This window comes from Furipterus horrens, unplaced genomic scaffold (genome assembly GCF_987537825.1).
Source record: "Furipterus horrens unplaced genomic scaffold, mFurHor1.1.pri manual_scaffold_16, whole genome shotgun sequence".
Lineage (NCBI taxonomy): Eukaryota > Metazoa > Chordata > Mammalia > Chiroptera > Furipteridae > Furipterus > Furipterus horrens.
This window is the reverse complement of record NW_028327186.1, coordinates 12,987,574-13,006,223: the sequence shown is the minus strand read 5'-3', so window position 1 is coordinate 13,006,223 and position 18,650 is coordinate 12,987,574. Positions and strand designations below refer to the sequence as shown.

The window sequence follows — 18,650 nt, the reverse complement described above, 5'->3', positions numbered from 1 at the left end:
CTCAACTTGTCCCCGTGCAGCTCTCGAAAGTGTCTACGCTAGCCCCCCAGCCGCGCGCCTGCACCTCGGTCCCCGGAAGTGCCGGGTTCGTCACGCCCTCACCAACGGGAGCAGGATCTACCAGCAGCGCCCTCGTCCCGGGGCCGGCGCCCCTAGGGGTGCAGCGGGGTGCTGCCGCCTGGGATCGGCTCCCTTCTTCGGTGGCACCCGCAGACCGCGCCCCGCCTCTCGACTCCGCCCCCAAGGCCCCTCCCCCTTTGACCACGCCCCTCGGACCTCGCCACGCCCCGGCCACGCCCCTCCAGTGGACTGCGCCGCGGGATGCGCCCGGGGCTCGGCGTGCGCGTTGGGAGGCGGCGCCCGGCTGGCCGCGAGCACCATGGGGAACAAGCAGACCATCTTCACGGACGAGCAGCTGGACAACTACCAGGTGCGCCCGCGCCCCTGCTCTCGTCTTGCCGTCGCTGCCGGGGCGCCCCGGGTCACTCCCGGCCTCTGCCCTCGCTCCCAGCGCGACCTTGGGCGGGCCGCGACCCCGGAGAATCTCACCGGGACGGCGAGCCTCTGGGGAGCAGAGCCGAGCCGCGTCCTTCCTGGATCGGGAGTCAGGTGCATCAGCCCCCAAAGGCGGTTGTAAGCCGAGGTGTCTTTTGCCCTGGGGAGTCTTCCTCTGGCCCAGCTTGGACGTGGAGCAAGGCCAGCCGGTACCGGCCTCACCGGTGCCTGCCCCTCCGTGTGGTCGCTCATCCTTCAGGGCCCCCCCAACCCCGACTCCCTCAGGCAGAGGCCCTGACTGGGCTGTCACCTGCGCGCAGTGCGCTGTGGGCGCACGACACCGGCAGGGTGTGCACAGCCGCCCTGCGTCGCTGGCAGGAAGATGTATTTTGGTGTCGGGCTTGAAATGTGCTCCGCTGTGGGCACCCTAAGATGAAGGCCTCTCCTCCTGGGCGCCCAAGGGTGACTAACAGACTTCCCAGCCCCAGGTGAGGCCCAGATGAGGGATGGGGACCCGCGTTCTTGCAGCGCCTGCTGTGTACCAGGCGCTGTACTCCCTGCGCTTACTGGCCGTCGGCTCCTTGGGTCCCAGGCTGCTGGAGTATCGGCCCCATTTTACAGACGGGTAAACAAAGCCGTTCAGGACCCTGCGCCTGGGGCTCACAGGGGAATCTGGACCGTGAATCTGAGGCTCACTCTTTCTGTCGGGGGCTGGGGCTGTGAGTGCTCTTTGCCCCCTGTCCCCTCCAGTGGGGTCTCGCTGGCGGAGGGCGCTCCTGGGAGTGGGGGGCCAGCGGGGAAGGGGGCTTTTGCTTTGCTGGAAGGTTCACCAAAAAGGCAGCCCTGGAGCAGGCCCAGCAGGGCTGGCAGGAGGCGGTCCCGGGGGAGGGCACAGCTTGGGTTAGAGGTGCGCACAGGTGAGCAGGTAGACCATGCAGAGGAGTGAAGAGTGGCTCCGTGGGGGTGGGGAGCCTGGGTTCCCACTCAGAACAGCCTGGCATTGGGTTACCCGTGGCAGCCAGTCCCAGCGTGGAGGTCTGGTCCCCTTGCCAGGCCCTGGCTGGACCCACCCAGCACTGGGGTGGGAGGATTGAGCTGGGAAACCTGAGAACCTCATATCCCTTCCCCTCTGACTCTCCTGCCAGCCCCCCGCCAGCCAGGGGGTGTGGGGCACCCCGAGTTATAGCCGCCCCCTCCTCAAGTGATGCGCACAGTTTAGTGTCCTCCCCCTCCCCAGTGCCAGTGACCCCAGATCCCTCCTGTCTCCGCTGCCAGGGCCCCGGCCAGGCCTCCTCAGTCTCATGCGGACGGAGGGCCTCACTGCTCCCCTCCCTCTGCCCCCTCGAGCCGCCCACTCCTCCTGCCACTCCTCCTGCCACAATCTCTCGGTTTTCTCACCCCACCCCTTCCTTCCTCCCCCTTCCTTCCCTCCTTTCTCTTTCTTTCAACAGACACAATAAATGTCACCACTGTCACACAACTTGTTCCGTGGACAGAGCTGCACTTTGCTGAGCCTCAGCTTCCCCATCTGTACCCAGGGAAACAGTGCTGCCCCATAGGCGAGCGCGGGGACTGGAGGAGCCCTGGGTAGTCAGAGACCCTTGGCAATCACGAGCAGCGTGCTGTGGTTCTCTGCTGGGGCTGCACCTAGCAAGCACCCGTGTGGCTTTGAAACAGCTGATGTCCTTCCCCTGTCCAGATGCCTCTGGCGACTCCTTGCCACCTTCTCCTCCCCGCAACCCTCCCTCCCCAGGCCTCGCCACCGCCTTCCCGATGTGACCTTGTCAATTCCCGTGACTTTGTTGCCAGGACGGTGCTGATCTTCCCCAGTCTGTGTGCCTGGGACTCTGTCTTGGAGCACAAGGCTCCCTTCTCAGGGGTGGCACTGTGGTGGTGGCTGTCTCCCTGCCACTGCCCCTCTGATCTCACAGGCCCCTCCGGACAGTGGCACCCGTCTCTGCCCCTTAAATGCTCTCTGTCACAGCCCTTGTCCCTGCACCCAGTCCCCTGGGTCAGGTCCAGAGCTTCAGGAGGCTTCTGGACCCACTGGACTGCTGCCCCCAGTGGGCTGGGTGGTCGCAAATGTTCTGCCCCAAGATCTGTCCAGGGCCGTCCCCGTGGGGGTCTGAGGAAGGAGGACCCAGGACTGCTCAACCAACTGTGCGTGTTCTCTCTACAGGACTGCACGTTCTTCAATAAGAATGACATCCTCAAGTAAGTGTGGCTCTGTCCACCCCTCGGAGCTGGGACCGGGCGGGGTGGGGCCTAGGACCCAAGCCAGCCGGCCGCACTGGCTGAGCCGGGTCTGCCAGGAGCCAAGTGCCGGAGCATCCTGCCCCTCCTGGACCCAGATTTCTCTGCCAGGAATTGAGCCTCTGCTGACCGTGTACCTGGCTCTGTGGTGGGTGGTCTCAGGCACATTTTCATTTAATCTTCACTGTCACCTTGTAGTGTGAGAATCCAACTTTGTCCCCCATGTGGCCAGTGTCACACAGCCAGGGACCAAAGACGTGGCCTCTGACTCCAAGCCCCTTGCTAATTAATTCCCTGCCTCTCCGGGGTCCCTCAGAGCCCCCTGATGACCTCTGACTCTGGGGAGTCTGAAAGGCCTGCAGTGCCCCCACTGCCCTGAGCTGTCCACCAAGTGTCTCTTCACTTCCCAGGACAACCCCTTTCTTTAGGGTTGGGGGCTGGGCCTAGACAGGAGAGATGAGGGGGTGGCAGCCTCAGAGCCCCAGGACAGACGGTGAGCAGGACGCACAGAATGCCAGGAAACCTGGCCCCTGCCCGGGCTATCGGGTGGCACTAAAAGCCACAAGCGCTCGGGCTCACTTTCCCTGCAGGTCGATGGCAGGCTGGGGCAGAGCCTGGGATGGTGTCCCAAGGGGGCTGTGGTGGTCACTGCCCTGACCACTTGGCTCGGACAGGCTGCTCTTCCTCCCCGCCCCTGGGTGGGCAGGGACACCCCACTTCCACCACCTTGGAAGACAGGGTGAGGGGCACAGCCCCCAGGCCCCAGCATCAGCACACCTGGGCTCTGCTCCCACTTCCCAGCTCTGGGGCCTTGAGCGACATCTGAGCCTCACTGAGCCTCAGGTTCCTCTGCCAAATGGGGACATGATCCCCGCCTCAGAGCACTGGAGAGGCAGGAGCACCAGGGTGTGGGGTTTGATAAATGAGCCCCAGACCCAGTGCCCTGCTTCCAAGAGCCTCTGAGTGCTGCCCCCCACCCAGACTGGTTTCTGGGTGAGTGGCACCCTGAGCACCAGCCAGATGGCAAGGAGGAAAGGTGAGCTGTAGGTTCTTCTCTGCAGCCCGGGGCCCAGCTCAGTGATACTGAGCCAGACTCGCAGGTAACCATCGGGATGTCTTCCCTCCGCCCCCACCCCGCCTCCAGGTGGGTCAGGGTGCTCCCCAGGGCACAGCCCTCCCCGCCACACTGACCTCGAGTGGGCAGCCCCCCCATTCAGCCACCTTCATTCCTGTAGGTGAGAGCTCAGCACCCTGACTTCCCCACAATAAGTGGGCCGAGTCCTCATCCCCTCAGCACAGACCCACCCAGCAAGGTGCCCAGGGTCTTCGCCTCTGTGTTACTTTGTATCATCTTTTTAAATTACTCTTCAATTTTTTTTTTATTACACATGTGAGACATGACCATAGAAAAATTAGGAAATAAAACCAGTCAAGAAAGGACAAAAAATGACCTCTAATCCCCCCGCCCCTGTCCTCGTAATAATGACTGTTAGCCTTTCAGTACATGTAGCCTTTGGGTACATAGCTTCTCAGTGTTTTCCCTTTGTGCACATTTATCAGAGATGTGGATCATGTTGTTTTGTAATTTCTTTAAAATCGCTTTTCCTTTGGCAAATGGTAAAAATAGATAAGAAAGGAATGATCTCTCCACCTCCTTAATGCATTTAGCCGGACATTTGGGTCTGCAGCATCTCACTGCTGTGTCAGAAGCACAGCGAATGTCCCTGCGGCACTGTGACGTGCCGCCCACACCTCTGGGATTATTGCCTGGCCGAAACTTCGAACAGAGGTTTCTGGGTCAGAAGGTATAGACTTTCAAAGCTTTTAATTTTTTTTAAAGAGATTATTTATTTATTTATTTTTAGAGAGAGGGGGAGGGAGAGAAAAAGAGAGGGGAGAGAAACACCCATTTGTGGTTCCCTCTCTCACGCCCCCCACTGGGCACCTGGCCTGTAACCCAGGCCTGTGCTGTGACTGGGAATTGAACCGCCGACCCTTTGGTTCGCAGGCCGGTGCTCAATCCACTGAGCCACAGCAGCCAGGGCTAAAGCTTTTGATTTCTATTGCTAAAGCACCCTCTGGAGGCGTCAAAGCAGCCTGCGCCCCAACAGCCGCGTGACAGCCAGTGCCTCGGCCTGGGGGTGGGGTTACACCCTCTGCAGGGCTTCCTCTGCTCCCCGCACAGGCTCCATGCACGGTTCTACGAGCTGGCCCCCAACCTCGTCCCCATGGACTACAGGAAGAGCCCCATAGCCCACGTGCCCATGAACCTCATCATCCAGATGCCGGAGCTCCGGGTAGGTGACCTGGCATCACAGGGAGGCCTTCCAGGTCCCAGCCCGCTACACCTTCCACGCTTGAACTCAGGGTTCCTCTCACTGCCCAATTAAGTGGGTGCGATGGCGATTTCCATTGTACAGATGAGGAAACTGAGGCCCGGGGGCTCGGGTCACTTGTCCAGGGTCACACAGGCTGTGAGCTGTCTGGCCCCGGAGTCTTCCGGGTGAACCCGCCCCTAAGTGATTGTTGTGGTTGTGTCTCCAGGAAAATCCCTTCAAGGAAAGGATCGTGGAGTCTTTCTCTGAGGACGGCGAAGGCAACCTCACCTTCGATGACTTTGTGGACATGTTCTCCGTGCTCTGCGAGTCGGCTCCCCGGGACCTCAAGGCCAGCTATGCCTTCAAGATCTACGGTAACGAGGCCCTGCAGAGGGGGCGTGATGCTGGGGGTCTGTGCTGCTGGAGGGTGGTGGCACCCTGGTCAGGCCGCTGTCCAGTTCCCGCTGGCTCCCACCCTGGGGGACGCTGGGGACGCCAGGAACACTTAGGAGAACGCCTGCCCAGCAGGGTGGCCGGCGCTGACCGTCAGTGTGTGTGAGGAGGGACCTGCCCCACCTCGGTGGGCAAGGAGAGTTCACACATAGCGACGTTTCAGGGGGACCTGGGAGGACAAGAGGAGAAGTAGGCACCAGGCGGAGGGAGCAGCCTGTGAGGACTCAAGACTCAGAACGTGCAGACCCCAGTGAGGGGGCGATTTGGAGCGGGGGGCCCTCGGGCCAGGCTCTGGGGGTCCGTCCAATCAAAGAGCTTGGGCCTGGTGCCCAGGCCCCCAGGGGCACTGAGGTTTCGGGTGGGGTAGGGCAGCTCTGTGTTCTAGAGGGGTCTCAGCACCCTGGGACTGGAGAGGAGGCCTTGGCCCAGTGGCGAGGCTCCCAGAGGTCCCCAGGCTGCCAGGGCTCAGCCGCCCTTTCTCCTGCCAGCCCGGCCCTCCCGTCGCTGTCCCAACAGCCACCAGAGGGCACTGGCCACCACAAAGCCCTGGCTCTTCCCCGGCCTCGGGAGACGTCCTCTCAGGGGTGTCCAGGCCTCAGACGGTCCTCAGACAGGGCCTCCAAGGCCCCGGGAGGGGCTGAGACCTGTCCTGGACCAGAGTGCCTCGGACAGACCGTCCGTCCCCAGCGACTTCGATCAGCTAGGCACCAGGGCCTCTCAGGCTCTTCTTCTCTGTGGTTTCCTGTTTGTTTAGAGGATTTGGGTCTGGGTGCATCTGTGCACCCCTGAGTCTGCACGTCAGAGACAGAACCCGCCCTGCCTCCCAGCCATGGTCACTGGTTCATTAAAAGCTTCTTGAATTTCTCGCGTCATGAGCCCCCAGCACTGCTTCTAGGGAGGGCTGTTGTCTGCGGAGAGGGGCGCACATGAGGGGGGACCCAAGCCCTCTTGCTCACCTGGCCTTTGGGGTGGCCCTGGGCAACGGGGTCACCCCCTTCCTGGACCCCAGTCTCTGCATTTAGAGCAAGCACAGGTGTCCCCATCTCGCCAGCCTGGCAGCCAGCCCGGCCAGGGCAGAGGTGAGCAGGACAGGCACCTGTCAGAGCGCGGGCTCAGAGATGCACCACTGCCTGGGGACGTGACCTCGGGCAGGTCACTTGTCCTTTCCACGCCTCTGCTTCTTCCCCCGTGTCATGGGATTCTCACCGCCTCTGCTGAACAGCTGTTCTCCGGAAGTTAAGTGAGCTAGAGCCTGCGTGCTCACGTTAGCAGTGATGCCCTTTGTCACCGTGGGGACGTCAGGGTCTGAGCCGTGGGAGGGGGAGCTGCATTGGGGGAACACCCCCGCCAGGAGGTGATGTTTGAGCCAAAACTTGACGGGTGAAGAGCAGTCTGCTGGCCTGACGAGTAGGAAGGTCCCTCCAAGCAGGAGAAGTGTCCTGTGCGAAGATTGCTCATCGATGGAGCCGCATTCCCCACGCCCTGCGCCCTGGCCAGCCACGGGCCGCCTCTGGGCGCGTCTGCATCTCCTGACCGGAGAGTCTGGCTGGGGGCCAGTGGCAGTGGGGTGCCATTGGTAAAATGTGGTCTTAGCATCCTAGAGACCCAGTCAGAGTCTTCCATGCAGTCCTCTGACCTTGACCCGGTCACTCGGCCCCTCTGGCCTGTGATTCCTTAGCTTTATGAGGACCGCAGCGTCCCTGCGGGGTGAGGACCCAAGTTGCTGGGAAGCCTCAGATGTGGATGCTTGGTGTGTCTGGGTCACGGTGGGTTTTCATGGGGCTGCGTGTATTGAATGTGGTGGAAAGAGCTTCCTTGTGAACGAATCCCTTGGTCCCTCCCAGTTGGGGACAAGAATCCAATGTCCCCGGAGTGTGTGTGGAGAGGCTGGTGGGCGCACGGTGTGACCAGCCTGGTCTGAGCGTCCCCGCCCCCGCCCCTAGACTTCAACACCGACAACTTCATCTGCAAGGAGGACCTGGAGATGACGCTGGCCCGGCTCACCAAGTCGGAGCTGGAAGAGGACGAGGTGGTGTTCGTCTGTGACAAGGTCATCGAGGAGGCCGATCTGGACGGTGACGGCAAGCTGGGCTACTCCGACTTCGAGGACATGATCGCCAAGGCCCCTGACTTCCTCAGGTGCTGCCTGGGGCTCGTGGGGAGGGCGGGCTGCGTGGGGGCTGCGGCCGGCGCCTGGCCTCCAGGGACCCCGTGGGGCCGCGGCCCTGTCCCTGCTGTAGCAGCAGCGGGGTCTCAGGCCATGCAGCTGGGAGGCAGGAGGGCCCGTCCCAGCCTGGCTCCCGCCGGCTGTGCCTGGGAGACCCCCTGTCCCCTGCAGGCCAGCTCTCGGGCGAAGGATAGACACCGGGTCCTCCCGGCCGTCCTGCCCTCAGCAGCGATGAACTGTGTGCTCCACGTGCTCCCTAAGGAGCTGGCCTGGCTGGCCCCTCGCAGGGGAGCCCTGGGCCCCCGGACCCCAGCCCAGGCCTCTCACCCTTTCTTGCCCATTCTCTCTTTCCAGCACCTTCCACGTCCGGATCTGAGGACATGGCCAAAGCCGCGGGGCCTGATTCCCACCGTCCACCTCTGCTGCCTCCACAGCTCTGACCTCCAAGCTCCCAGGACAGGAGCTGCGGCCTCCAGGGTTTACACCCAGGAACACTTTCTTGGCCCTTTGAGCAAAAAATGTCTCTAACCAGGGAAGGGGGAATGTGAGGAGCAGGGCCCTTCCCAGGGCCCCTGGGGTTTGGCCCCAGGACCCACAGCCCCTCACAGGCCTTCCCTCTGCCCCCTGACCTCCCCTGGACCCAGTCCTCCCCCTGCAGAGATGTCCCCCTGGGAGGGCAAAGCAGAACACCTGACGGGGCTGGGGGACTGACTTGACCAAGTGCTGGAAACACCCTGGTCACCAGGGCAAAGAGAAAGAAAGAGGATGAGAGCTGAAGGAGCTATGCAGTCTTTCTCCAGTGCCACGGCGGGGCTGCGGCCCGTCTGCTCGCCTGTCCTGTCTGCCTGTCCCCCACCCCGTCCCCCCGTCCTTCCCCATGTGAAGCAGTATGAACAGTGGCTCAAGGGCTCTGCCCGAGTGTCTGCCTTCCCAGCCACAGGGGACCCTCACTGGTGTGTGCTGTCCACAAATCTGTGACCTGTTGGTAGTAAAACACTTCCCTGCCCCCACGCCGTCTGTGTCTGCCCGTGTTGGGACACGTTCCCGGTCCCGCTGGCCCTGTCGTGGGAGCCCACTGTTGTTTGCCCTTCACCTCTGGGCTAAGCAGTGCCCTCCGGCCTCAGACCCCAGGTCTTATTTCAGCGCGTCCTTTGGGAGGAAGACACATCTGTGCCCAGATCTTCAGGTGAGCCCCGCGTAGGACGGGCGCGGGGTGAGAACTTTGTCTGTCCTTCCCAGCAGCAGTCATTCCAGTGAACGCTCATGGGGCTCAGCGTGTGTCAGGCACTGGCCGGTGGCCATACTCAGTCCTGACAACTCCCCTGGGGGGTGGGGACTCCCCCATTTCTCATCAGGGAAACCGCGGCCATGAGGCCACTAAGGGGACAGTTCCCACCAGTGTGAAGGGAGCCTGCTCGCCCAGGATGGGCAGAGAGGGGCTGCAGTGACCATGCCGGTGGTCAGTCTGTCTCCCATCACCTGTGCCTGCGGCAGGGGGCACAGAGCAGCAAGCTGATGGTCACCCTCAGGGGACACGGGCGGGACAGAACAAAAAATCCGAGAAAAAGGGGTCCAGGCAGAGCTGCCTGGCCTGAGGCCTGGTGGTCCTGAGAGCCCAGGTGCCCTGTGCCCTGAGGCTTCTGGGAGGCCAGGGCCACGTGGCGGGTTGGCTCTCATGGTAGGAGCGTGAGTCCCCTCCTCTTGGGCCCATGGGAGCCCGGGGAAAAGGGACAGAGCGGTGCTGCAGGCAGCTGGAAGGCCTGTCCTGCTGTGTCTCTGAGCCTGGTTCCGTTGCAGGCTGGGTGGGTCTGAGGGGCGCCCTCAGGTGAGCTGAGGGCCCGCCAGTGACCCCAGGCACCAGGAAACCACAGTGTGGGCTGCTGGGAGCCCGGCCGTCAGGGTCTGTGCTTCTTGTCCACAAAGAAGAGCCTCCGGAGCTTGTCAGGCTGCAAGGAGGGAGAAGACATTGGAGCTGGGGGCCAGGGCTGGGAGCCGAGCCCCAGGAAAGTCCGGGGGTGCACAAGCCCTTCGCCCCGGCAGAAATTTGGGTGAGGGGTTTGCCCTCTTCTGGCTCAGGAGACTAGGGGGAGAAGGGTCTGGGAAGCAATGGAGAAGAAAGGCCAGGTCCCCTTCCCTTGCTGAAGGGCCCTGGGGTGCCCTAACCCCCAGCGGGGCCCCAGGACACACTGGTGTCCCAGGTGGGATAGGGTGTATAACCACCGGAGACCAGAGAAGACGTGGGGCTTTGCGGCCAGGGCAAGAGCAGTCGCGGCGTGTGGCTTCTGTGGTCCTTAGGCCTGTCCTCAGGCAGGGTCAGCGGGCCCCAGGAGAGGCAGGGCCTCAGGGCCCCCCAGTCTGGGTGCTTGGGCACAGCCCTGCCCCAGGAGGGGCTCGCCGAGCCAGGAGCAGAGTTTCAGCGTCCAGCCCCGCCTGGCAGAGGAGGTCAGGGCCGTCCTCGCAGGGAGGGGACTCCCCTGGCTCATCAGCTCTGGATGTAGCTGGAAGGTGCTGGGGCTGAGCGCTGAGGAACCCCCGGGAGCCCCCACCCTCCTTTCTCGTCGGAAGTCATCAGAATAGCAGCTCCGCTCACTGAGAGCCCTCCGGGCTGTGTGTGAAGATGTCTAGACTGTCCCCCAGGCCAGCAACTGCCAACCTCATTCATCTCATGGCACCGAAACTACTGAAATTCTGCCCCACGCCAAAAATTATATTTGTTGTCAATCTGACCAAAAAAATAGGTACAATTTTTACTTATTCACACCAGATGGCTATTACTGCGTTGGCTGTTGTCACTTTTTAATTTGACAGTCTGAGGTAAAAGAGGTCAGGCCCCGTGACTTAACAGTTAGGTATTGCATGTTTTAAAAATTTCTTGCGGTGCGGTGGGGGAAAATGGCTGCCCTGGGCAGCCACCGCGGACCCAGCCTGAGGACCAGCGCCCCACTATAGGTGATGAATAGGAATACGGGACGCCCAGTTAAGTTTCAATTTCAGGTAAGTGATGAGTAACCGCAGTAGTTGGAGCATACCTAACGCTAAAAAAATTTTACTTCTTTATCTGGAATTCAGACTAGCTGGGTGTCCTGTCATTTATCTCGCTAGGTCTGGGAACCCTTACTTGCTGGGGAAATTGTCTTGCCCAAAGCCACATGGCCAGGCCATGGCTGAGCCGGGACAGGTCAGACCTGGAGCCCCTTCTCCACCTCTCAGGGACTCGGAGACCCCTGACGTGGCAAAGAGGGAGAGACAGAGAGCCCCCGTGTGCTGTAGAGAAAGACCTCAGACGGGCCTAGAAGCCCACATCTTACACCCAAATCTAACAGCTGCCTCCCCCAAGCACCTCTGAGCTGATGTTAGGGCTGGAAAGTTCTGGGCACCTGTGTGTGGGGGTGACCTGCCCTGCCCCTGCCTGAGGACCACGGAGCCCACCTTGTGTGTCTGTCTGGGGTCCTTGCTCTTGGCTGCTGGGATGTGTTTGTAGGCATCGCTGGGCTCCGGGAGCTCCAACGCCCCCGAGATCCTCGCATAGCCACAGTCTGTGGGCCCTGACAGCTCGCCATGGGGGAGGCTGGCCCTGGGAAGGCGGGGCCTGGTGGGGCTCCCCCAGCCGACTGGGAGCTGCTCGTAGGGACTGCTGTCGTGGCCTGGCACATCACCGGCCTCCTGCGGGAAGCCTGCCATCTCGCGGAGTGCATAGCTGTCTGTACCGCTGTTCTGGGAGCAGAGCCGAGCCCTGTGGCCGGGCCTCGGGGACCCTGGGCTCCAGGCAGCAGCCGAGGATCCCCGAGCCTCAGGACTGGGGGGCAGGAGGAGGCCCCAGGAAGTGGGAGACACAGTAGGGCCCTGCTCTGGGCTCCCCCGAGAGAGGGCAGGCCCTAGGCTGTGGGTCCCGTGCTGGCTTCCACCTGAGAGTCCGCTCGGGGCCTCCGGGCCAGGGGAGCGGGCCGGGCTGCCGGCTGGAACCTGCCCGTGCCTACTGGACAGCTCCGTGCCCGGACTGAGCCGTGCCTGCTTCATCATCCTTAGGTCTGCGTAGACGGTGCTGCTGGGGCCTCCAAAAGACTGGTCCAGAAGGGAGACGCCCCTCTCAGGCAAGGGGGGCACTCTGGCAAGGGGCTGGGGAGAGAGGAACAGCTTGTGTTGTAAGTGCAGGGGAAGCCCTTGTCACACTGGGGTTTGGCATCTAGAAAAGTCTTTGAGCCCTTCCCGGGAGCCGCAGTGGAAGAGCATCAAGGATGGGTGCCCAGCACCCCACCCAACAGTTACAGCAGATTCCAGGCGCCCTGCATCCATTCCCTCAACCTCACAGGAGCCTCGGGAACGGCAAACGAAACTCAGGGAGGACATGGGACTTGCCCCCAAATCACCCAGCTAGAAGGGCCAAGCCAAGATGTGACCAAATCCGGCTCACCACGAGCAGACCATGGCACGGGCAAGCCACCTGGGGTCCCCAGCTGGGCCTGCGCCTCTCGGCCTGGCCCAGCTCATGCGGCCAGCGTGGCCCCTCGGGGCCTGCGTGGGGGGCCAAGCATCCTGCTCACCTCCGGGCTCTCCTCCTCGGACAGGTTGCAGGAACTTCCATCCAGGCTCTTCTTCGTGGGGAAGAGGGAGACCTGGGGCTTGGGAGGGGGGCGGGGGCTGCCGGCCTTGTCTGGGACCGCCGTGGGGGGTGCCGTGGCAGGTGGGTGCTCCAGGCCTGGGCTGGTCTGGTGGAGGCCCAAGGTGATAGCGTCATACAGATCAGTGTCCTCTGGCTGGGGATGGAGGGGACACAGCAGAGTGAGGTCACACGCGTGGCTGGCCTCCAGCGCCTGCCGGAAACTTCGGGCAAGGGGCTGAAACGTGCCCGCCAGATCCCTGGGCTCAGGGAGCACACTGCCTCACTGTCCCCTTTTCAGGTGGGGACCACGCCCCCGCGTTGAGGGCCCCTGCGCAACAGGAAATAGGGAAGAAGAGGCACGTGGCCCCGAGTGGCAGACGCCCCAGGCTGGGGAAGTGGGGGGCCTACCCGGGGACAGGCGGCGGCCAGGGTCTCCCCGAAGGGCTCAAACTGCACCTCCTGGTAGTGGCACACAAGCTCGGCCAGGCTGCCGTGGCTCCGGGTGTCCCCGGAGACCAGGTAGCGCCGATTGCGGAGCTGGGTGATGACAAAGTGCCGGCATCGGTCGCTGCCCCTGCAGCAGGACAGACGGGGCTGACCACCGGGCTCCGTGTGCCGCCCGCAGCGTGAGTGGTGCCAGTCCGGAGCTGGGGTCCTGGGAAGCACAAAGGCTGCCCTGGGGGCCAGGGACGGCGAGGCCGGGCAAGGGACAGACTCAGCTTGGGGCAAAGTTTAAAGGCTGCCACAAAACTCAGCAGTCAATGCTAATAACCTTAGAAGATGAAAATACTGAAAAATTCAGAACCAACAAAATATGAAAGTCTTCGAGATGTGTCTGGCCTTGTGCTTGCACAAGGCCGCCTGACACCCCTCGCCGGTCCCGGCCCTGCTGCGGCTGCACCCGCCCCCCTCCCAGATACTCCTCCGCAGCAGCCCAGCAACTGCGGTTCCGCCAGCATCTCGGTCTCTGCTGCCTCTGGCCCTTTGTACATGCAGTTCTACCTATTGGAAATGCTTCCTAAACCCCAGCGGGCTTCTCTGCCTAGCAAGTTGTTATTCTTCCTTCTATCCTGGGCTCGAAGGTCCCCTCTGAAGCCTTCCCCTGACCCCCAGTTACCTGCTTTGCCGGCTGGAACTGCATCCTAGTATGTGGCCAGCGCTGCTCAGGAAAATGTCCGGGGAGCACCAAGCATCAAGAGGGAGGGAAGGAGGGAGCCAGGGCCCAGGGGAAGCCAGGCGGCATGGGCCGGGGGGCCTCTGCTTACCTGCAGAGCTGGGATACAGGCGCCTGAGCCTGCCCAGGGCTTCCTTCCTTACCTGTAGGACAAGATGTAGCCAGTGGCCCGGTCACTGAGGCGTATGAGGAAGGAGCCAAGAGCTTTGTCCTTGAGCAGCTGTTCTGCCTGCCTGGACAGAGGACATGTCATCAGCTGGGCCTGGGAGTCCCCGTTGGCCGTGCCCCAGCAAGGTGCCAGACCCAGTGCACAGACCTGCAAACCCCTGCACACCTTCTTGGCCCTTCAGCTGGTCTGTGGTCTGTCTGGGCCCAGCCACACGGCTCTGCGTAGGAGTCCCAAGGCCACTATGTCCCACTCCCCAGTACAGCCTCACTGACGCTGGCCACCCACCAGGATGGCTCTGCAGCAGGAAGGAACCCACATAGGTGGAGATTCTCAGCTTCGTGGGTTCCCCGCTCAGGGCTACCATGTACAGTTGTGGGACGCGTACGAATGTCCAGAGCTTGGTCGCAATAGCATGTCATCAGCCCCAGGCAGCTATTTTCCAAGTGGTGCCAAGTATTTTGCAGGCATGGTGGGAAATTCCAGCTGTCGCCCGGTTTGGCAGCACATAGACCAGAGAGTGCCTGAGCCTCAGACGCACCGGATGCCTCATAGTGCCTGCTGCACGCAGGACCAGAGAGGCGGTGTACAGGGCCCGGTGCAAGTGAAATGTGGAGCCCTTGCTCCAAAAGTGAGAATTTCAAGATAGTGAAGGCTGAGCAGGAGACCAAGAGCCGGCCTCCTGAGCAGAGGGCACCATGCGCCGGCACAAGCTGGGCCCCTGGCTCCCGGCAGGTGCCAGGCTGGGAGGGCCTAATGGCCGTTGGGTGGGTTGGTCCCTCACCTTGCGCTTGGGCAGTTTGGAAAACGAGCCCAATCAGAATGCCAACCCTGCATTTTGGCCTTTACTTCTGGGGTAACCGTACACCCGGGGGGCCGTGCCCACTTCAAGCAGTGCTAACAGTGCTGGATCGGGATGATAAGGGTCACGGTCCCCTGGGTGCTCATCCAGTTTTTCAGAGCTGGTCTGAATGCACCTTGTTCTCGCTGCCCCTTCATGTCCTAGTCTATACACAGAGTCGGGGTCGGTGCCCCAGGGAACAGGGTGCTCCCCGCTCTGTTCTCCTGCCCACCGCCTCCCGGGGTCCCTGCCCAGCCCAGGGAGAGAGCAGGAGTCAGGCTTGTCCCAAAGCTCCCAGACCATCTTCTCTGCCACACAGGGCTGTGGACAGGGGGCAGCCTTACTTGCGAGTGATGAATCCATGAAACCAGGGGGGTAAGGCTCCGTTGTGCAGAATGAGGGGGGCCTGTGTCTCCATGAACCACCTGAGGGCCAGCTCCTGCAGCTCAGCCACAGCCTGGCTGCCCTCTGCCCCCTCAGGCCCCCAGCCCCCGCGGAGCTGCTTCAGGCTGCCGTCCATTCTGGCGAGCCTAAGTGGAGCCAGAGCCCAGACCCCACGTGCCTCTATATCTGCGTGAGCTCCTGCTCATTTGCCTGCGCCCTTGCCCACTCCAACCGTCAGCAGCACACAGGAGCCCCATTGTCACCTCTAAGCTGGTGACTGGCTGTCCTGGGCTCCTGGAGACTTGTACCCAGCAGGTGTGTTGCCCCACTGGGTTTGACCTCTTTCCCAAAGACCAGCCCTGACTGAAGTCCAGGGCACAGTCCCTGTCTGCAGTGCAGTGGATTTAACGTCTATGTATGGCTGCCCGGTGGGGGCTGCTTGTATTTTGGTCAAGTTCGGTGCTGATTAATTCTGCCTTCCTCTGAAGATCTATTTTCTAGACTCTAGGGTCAGTGGTCAGTGTGGTGGCGAAACGTGACAGCATAATGGTTAAGGATGAGGAAACATCTATATGAATTGAAATAACACAGAGCGGCTCGATGGTGATACAAGTCAGGATGTGGTTACCTCGGGGAGGCCATGACTGGCAGGGCTGAGCAGCCGCGGGGCGCTGGTAACGTCACACCTAGTTCTCGGTCTGAGGGGGGTGTTGAATGACTGTGTTCACTCTGGGAAAGTTCATGGAGCTCTGCACTCATGGCTTATGCGCTTTTCTAGGTATCTGTTCTACTTCCACAAAACAGTTCACTTAAAAAAAAAAAAACGAGGGTGCTATAGCCATGTTTCATTGTCCCCAATCCTGGCAGACTAGCTCTATGACAGCTGGAGCAGATGGCAACTCTTCTGGGTTTCAGTGTCTTTATCTTAGAAACAAGGGCATTAATATGACCTGTTGTTAGGTCCTTTGTGTTTGGAATAACAACTCATTAGAATTGGCCATTACCTGGGTGATGATGATGATGATGATGATATGAGGGTGGCATGTAACAATTCTGAGATACGTTGGGTCCTCCCCTGTCGGTAACTATTGTCATCATTATGTCATCATGGTCACCTCAGGTCACACACACACACACACACACGTGTGGTGCACAAGAAGGCAAGGGCATGAAGGGCAGCTGGGTCTCAGCCGGTGCAGTGCCTTCCCCGTCTGAGACTCATGTTCCACACCTGGCACAAGGGGAGCGAGCGAGGTGCCCACCTGCCTCACATTTGGATAGAGCAATGCTGTCCACACGGGCACGTAGTAAGTGTTTCCAGGGGGTCAGCCACTGCGAACATTTTTATAAACAGCTCACATCCAGCCTTGACAGTGAAGCGTCAACTTCAGCCTGGAGACGTGGGAGGGAGCCATCAGTGACGTACTTGCCAGCTGGTTTTCCCACCATAGACTTAAGCCAGGGATATGCTGGGGTTAGAATGGAAACCTCAGTCCCAAGCTGGGAAGGACTGCGATTTTCTAAACTGGTGCAGGCGGGTGGGTGGTTTACGTCTTTACCTTCTCTAATCTTTCACTGAAATCAGCATTTCCTCCCGTGGCAAGTACAGGGAGCAAACCTTAGTGGTCACAGCACCTGTGGCTCCGTCACCAACAAAAGGCGCAGACATTATTTTTGCCTCATTATTACCTCAAAATGATTGTCATTAGACCCAGTGCTGGATCTTGTTGGTCATCATGCCAATAAGAAGCACATCGTATTAGTACATCACAAATATTTTGAAAACCCTCTTTCAATATAATTTATTTCCTCTGTGATTCTATGCATTTTATTTTGTACATTCAGAAACACTTTCTGAGAAGCTCATGGCTTCACCAGACACCAAGCGGTGGACAACGCAGAAGAGGCTGCGGAAGCTGGGGTCTGACCCAGAGCCGCGTTGCTGCCAGCCCAAGGTCCTGGAAGTATTCAAATACAAGGGAATGTGTTTCTGTCATTTTCCATGGCGTGTTCCCTTTTCACCTCCCTCTTAGGTCAGATCCTTTTATGAGTGGAACCTGGGCGTTTGCATAAGAAGACAAAGACTTGGTGTCCCAGAGGCGGGCAGAGCCCAGGCAGGACAACTCGGGACGGGGGTGATGATTGCGAAGTCAGGCAAATAAAGGGGGTCTAAGTTTACACTCAGAAGTAATGAGGGGGAGGAGGGCAAGACCCAGGTCTGGGGCATCATGGATGCTCCGTGAAGGTCGGGTGGGGGCCTCTGACAGTGTGCTCTGCAGCCCATTGTTCCGCGCATCTGCATGGCAGCCTGCTGGTGGCCCGGCCAAGGGACCGAGGACCCCAGAGCAGCCCTGCCTTCCTCTACCCTGGGTACCCTAAGGTGTGGACAGAGGAGTTAAGAGCTTCCAGGTTCTGGACTCTGACAATAGGCTTAGAATTCCATTGGCTAACCTCACTGTGCCTCAGTTTCTTCATTTGTAAAAATGAGGAGAGACAGGCCCCACACAGTGGGGTTTGGGAGCTGGGGGCCGATGCATGCAGGACAGTGGCTAGGAGTCACCATGTGCGTGCAAGTCATCATCGGGAAGTCCCCAGCATCCTAAGTCTCTGCCTGCCTCATCAAAATGTCCTTGTCGCTCTGGCTGGTGTGGCTCAGTGGTTGCCAGTTCAATTCCCAGTCAGGGCCCTTGCCTGGGTTGCAGGCCAGGTGCCCAGCTGAGGGTGCACGAGAGGCAACTGAACATGGATGTTTCTCTCCCTCTCTTTCTCCCTCCCTTTCTCTCTCTCTAAATATAAATAAATAAAATCTTTTTTTTAAAAGTCCTTGTTCTTCCCTCTAAGAAAGAGAACCACAAGGTGTGTCGATTTGCCTGCCAATTTGGTAGGGAAATGAGGCCGCCTCCGCACCTCTCAGAAGCTCTGCCACCTGCCCGGGCTGAGAGCTTCCTGCAGCAGGAGCCAGGTCCAGTCCTTTTCAGAGTTTCAGCACCACCAACAGCAGGCAGAGGCAGAGAGCAGGGCCCGGCTGTTCGCTGACTGAATCAGCTACCAGAGGACTGCACATCAAGTGCAGGGACTGTGACAAGTTCTTGGTACTTATTATCCTGTGTAAGCCTCAACGCTCTAGTGGTAAATGCTCTTTTTATGCCCTTCTACAGGTGAGGAAACTTAGGCACAGGGAGGTCAGGTGATCACACAGCCCCTTCCTATTTTGGAACCCTCCTCTGACCTCCAGAGCCCGGTGCACCCCCCCTCCCCCAGCCCATCAATAAGGGTGGGAAGCATGGAAAGCAAGTTCACTGCCCAAATTTCCCCTTTTCAGTAAACAGCAGCCACTTCCCTGGGTTGGCCACTTCCTTCTGGTTACTGGGTTTTCTAGAGGACTGGGGGGCAGGGCAGGGGCTCCCATGGACACACAGGGAAGGCCCTCTGGTGCCAAGCACACCCACATTAGTCATGGAACGGATACAGGTGGGCTTTGTAAAGCTGGTCCCTGACCACAGGCCGCTGACATTTAACCCGAGAGACCTTGGGGACTGTAAAATGTCAAGGAGCCATTTAAGAAGAGTTTCAAAGAATTCAGAGCCACAAGAGGCAGCCCCCAAATTTCCATGTGGGAGAGCCTTGAGGGGGCATGATCTGGTCTGAAACGGTGGGGGGGGGGGGGGCTGAAGCTGCATTTGTTTAGAATTTTACACAAATCATAAAAATTGTCCAAACTGATGACGGGGTGGGGAAGTATCAGGGAGACAAGATAAAGCCCTGTGGTGGAGCCCTCCCCAGCTCAGGGCCCCAAGAA

General features: G+C 60.2%; 2 protein-coding genes across 2 annotated transcripts; one reads left to right on the top strand and one right to left on the bottom strand.

The window, feature by feature from the left end:
• The first annotated feature begins 293 nt into the window (after window positions 1-293).
• Window positions 294-8,122, top strand: CIB2 (calcium and integrin binding family member 2). The gene is made up of 6 exons (XM_090263768.1): window positions 294-430; window positions 2,675-2,709; window positions 4,934-5,045; window positions 5,293-5,440; window positions 7,463-7,658; window positions 8,041-8,122. The coding sequence occupies exons 1-6, from the start codon at window positions 380-382 to the stop codon at window positions 8,060-8,062; spliced, it is 564 nt and encodes a 187-aa protein (XP_090119894.1). The 5' UTR covers window positions 294-379; the 3' UTR covers window positions 8,063-8,122.
• Window positions 8,123-8,645: 523 nt separating this feature from the next.
• On the bottom strand, window positions 8,646-14,987 carry SH2D7 (SH2 domain containing 7). Its single transcript, XM_090263834.1, has 8 exons — window positions 14,812-14,987; window positions 13,915-13,924; window positions 13,795-13,868; window positions 13,604-13,693; window positions 12,695-12,860; window positions 12,228-12,440; window positions 11,116-11,802; window positions 8,646-9,632 (listed from the first exon to the last, which is right to left on the bottom strand). The coding sequence occupies exons 1-8, from the start codon at window positions 14,985-14,987 to the stop codon at window positions 9,582-9,584; spliced, it is 1,467 nt and encodes a 488-aa protein (XP_090119960.1). The 3' UTR covers window positions 8,646-9,581.
• Between the last annotated feature and the right edge of the window lie 3,663 nt (window positions 14,988-18,650).

Coding starts and splice junctions, on each gene's coding strand:
- CIB2 (XM_090263768.1), top strand. CDS start 380: ATGGGGAACAAGCAGACCATCTTCACGGACGAGCAGCTGGACAACTAC. Junction 431..2,674: donor AGCAGCTGGACAACTACCAG/GTGCGCCCGCGC, acceptor TTCTCTCTACAG/GACTGCACGTTCTTCAATAA. Junction 5,441..7,462: donor CTATGCCTTCAAGATCTACG/GTAACGAGGCCC, acceptor CCCCGCCCCTAG/ACTTCAACACCGACAACTTC.
- SH2D7 (XM_090263834.1), bottom strand. CDS start 14,987: ATGGACGGCAGCCTGAAGCAGCTCCGCGGGGGCTGGGGGCCTGAGGGG. Junction 13,694..13,794: donor CCAGCTGAAGGGCCAAGAAG/GTGTGCAGGGGT, acceptor TCCTCTGTCCAG/GCAGGCAGAACAGCTGCTCA. Junction 9,633..11,115: donor ACCCCAGACAGACACACAAG/GTGGGCTCCGTG, acceptor CCCTCCTTGCAG/CCTGACAAGCTCCGGAGGCT.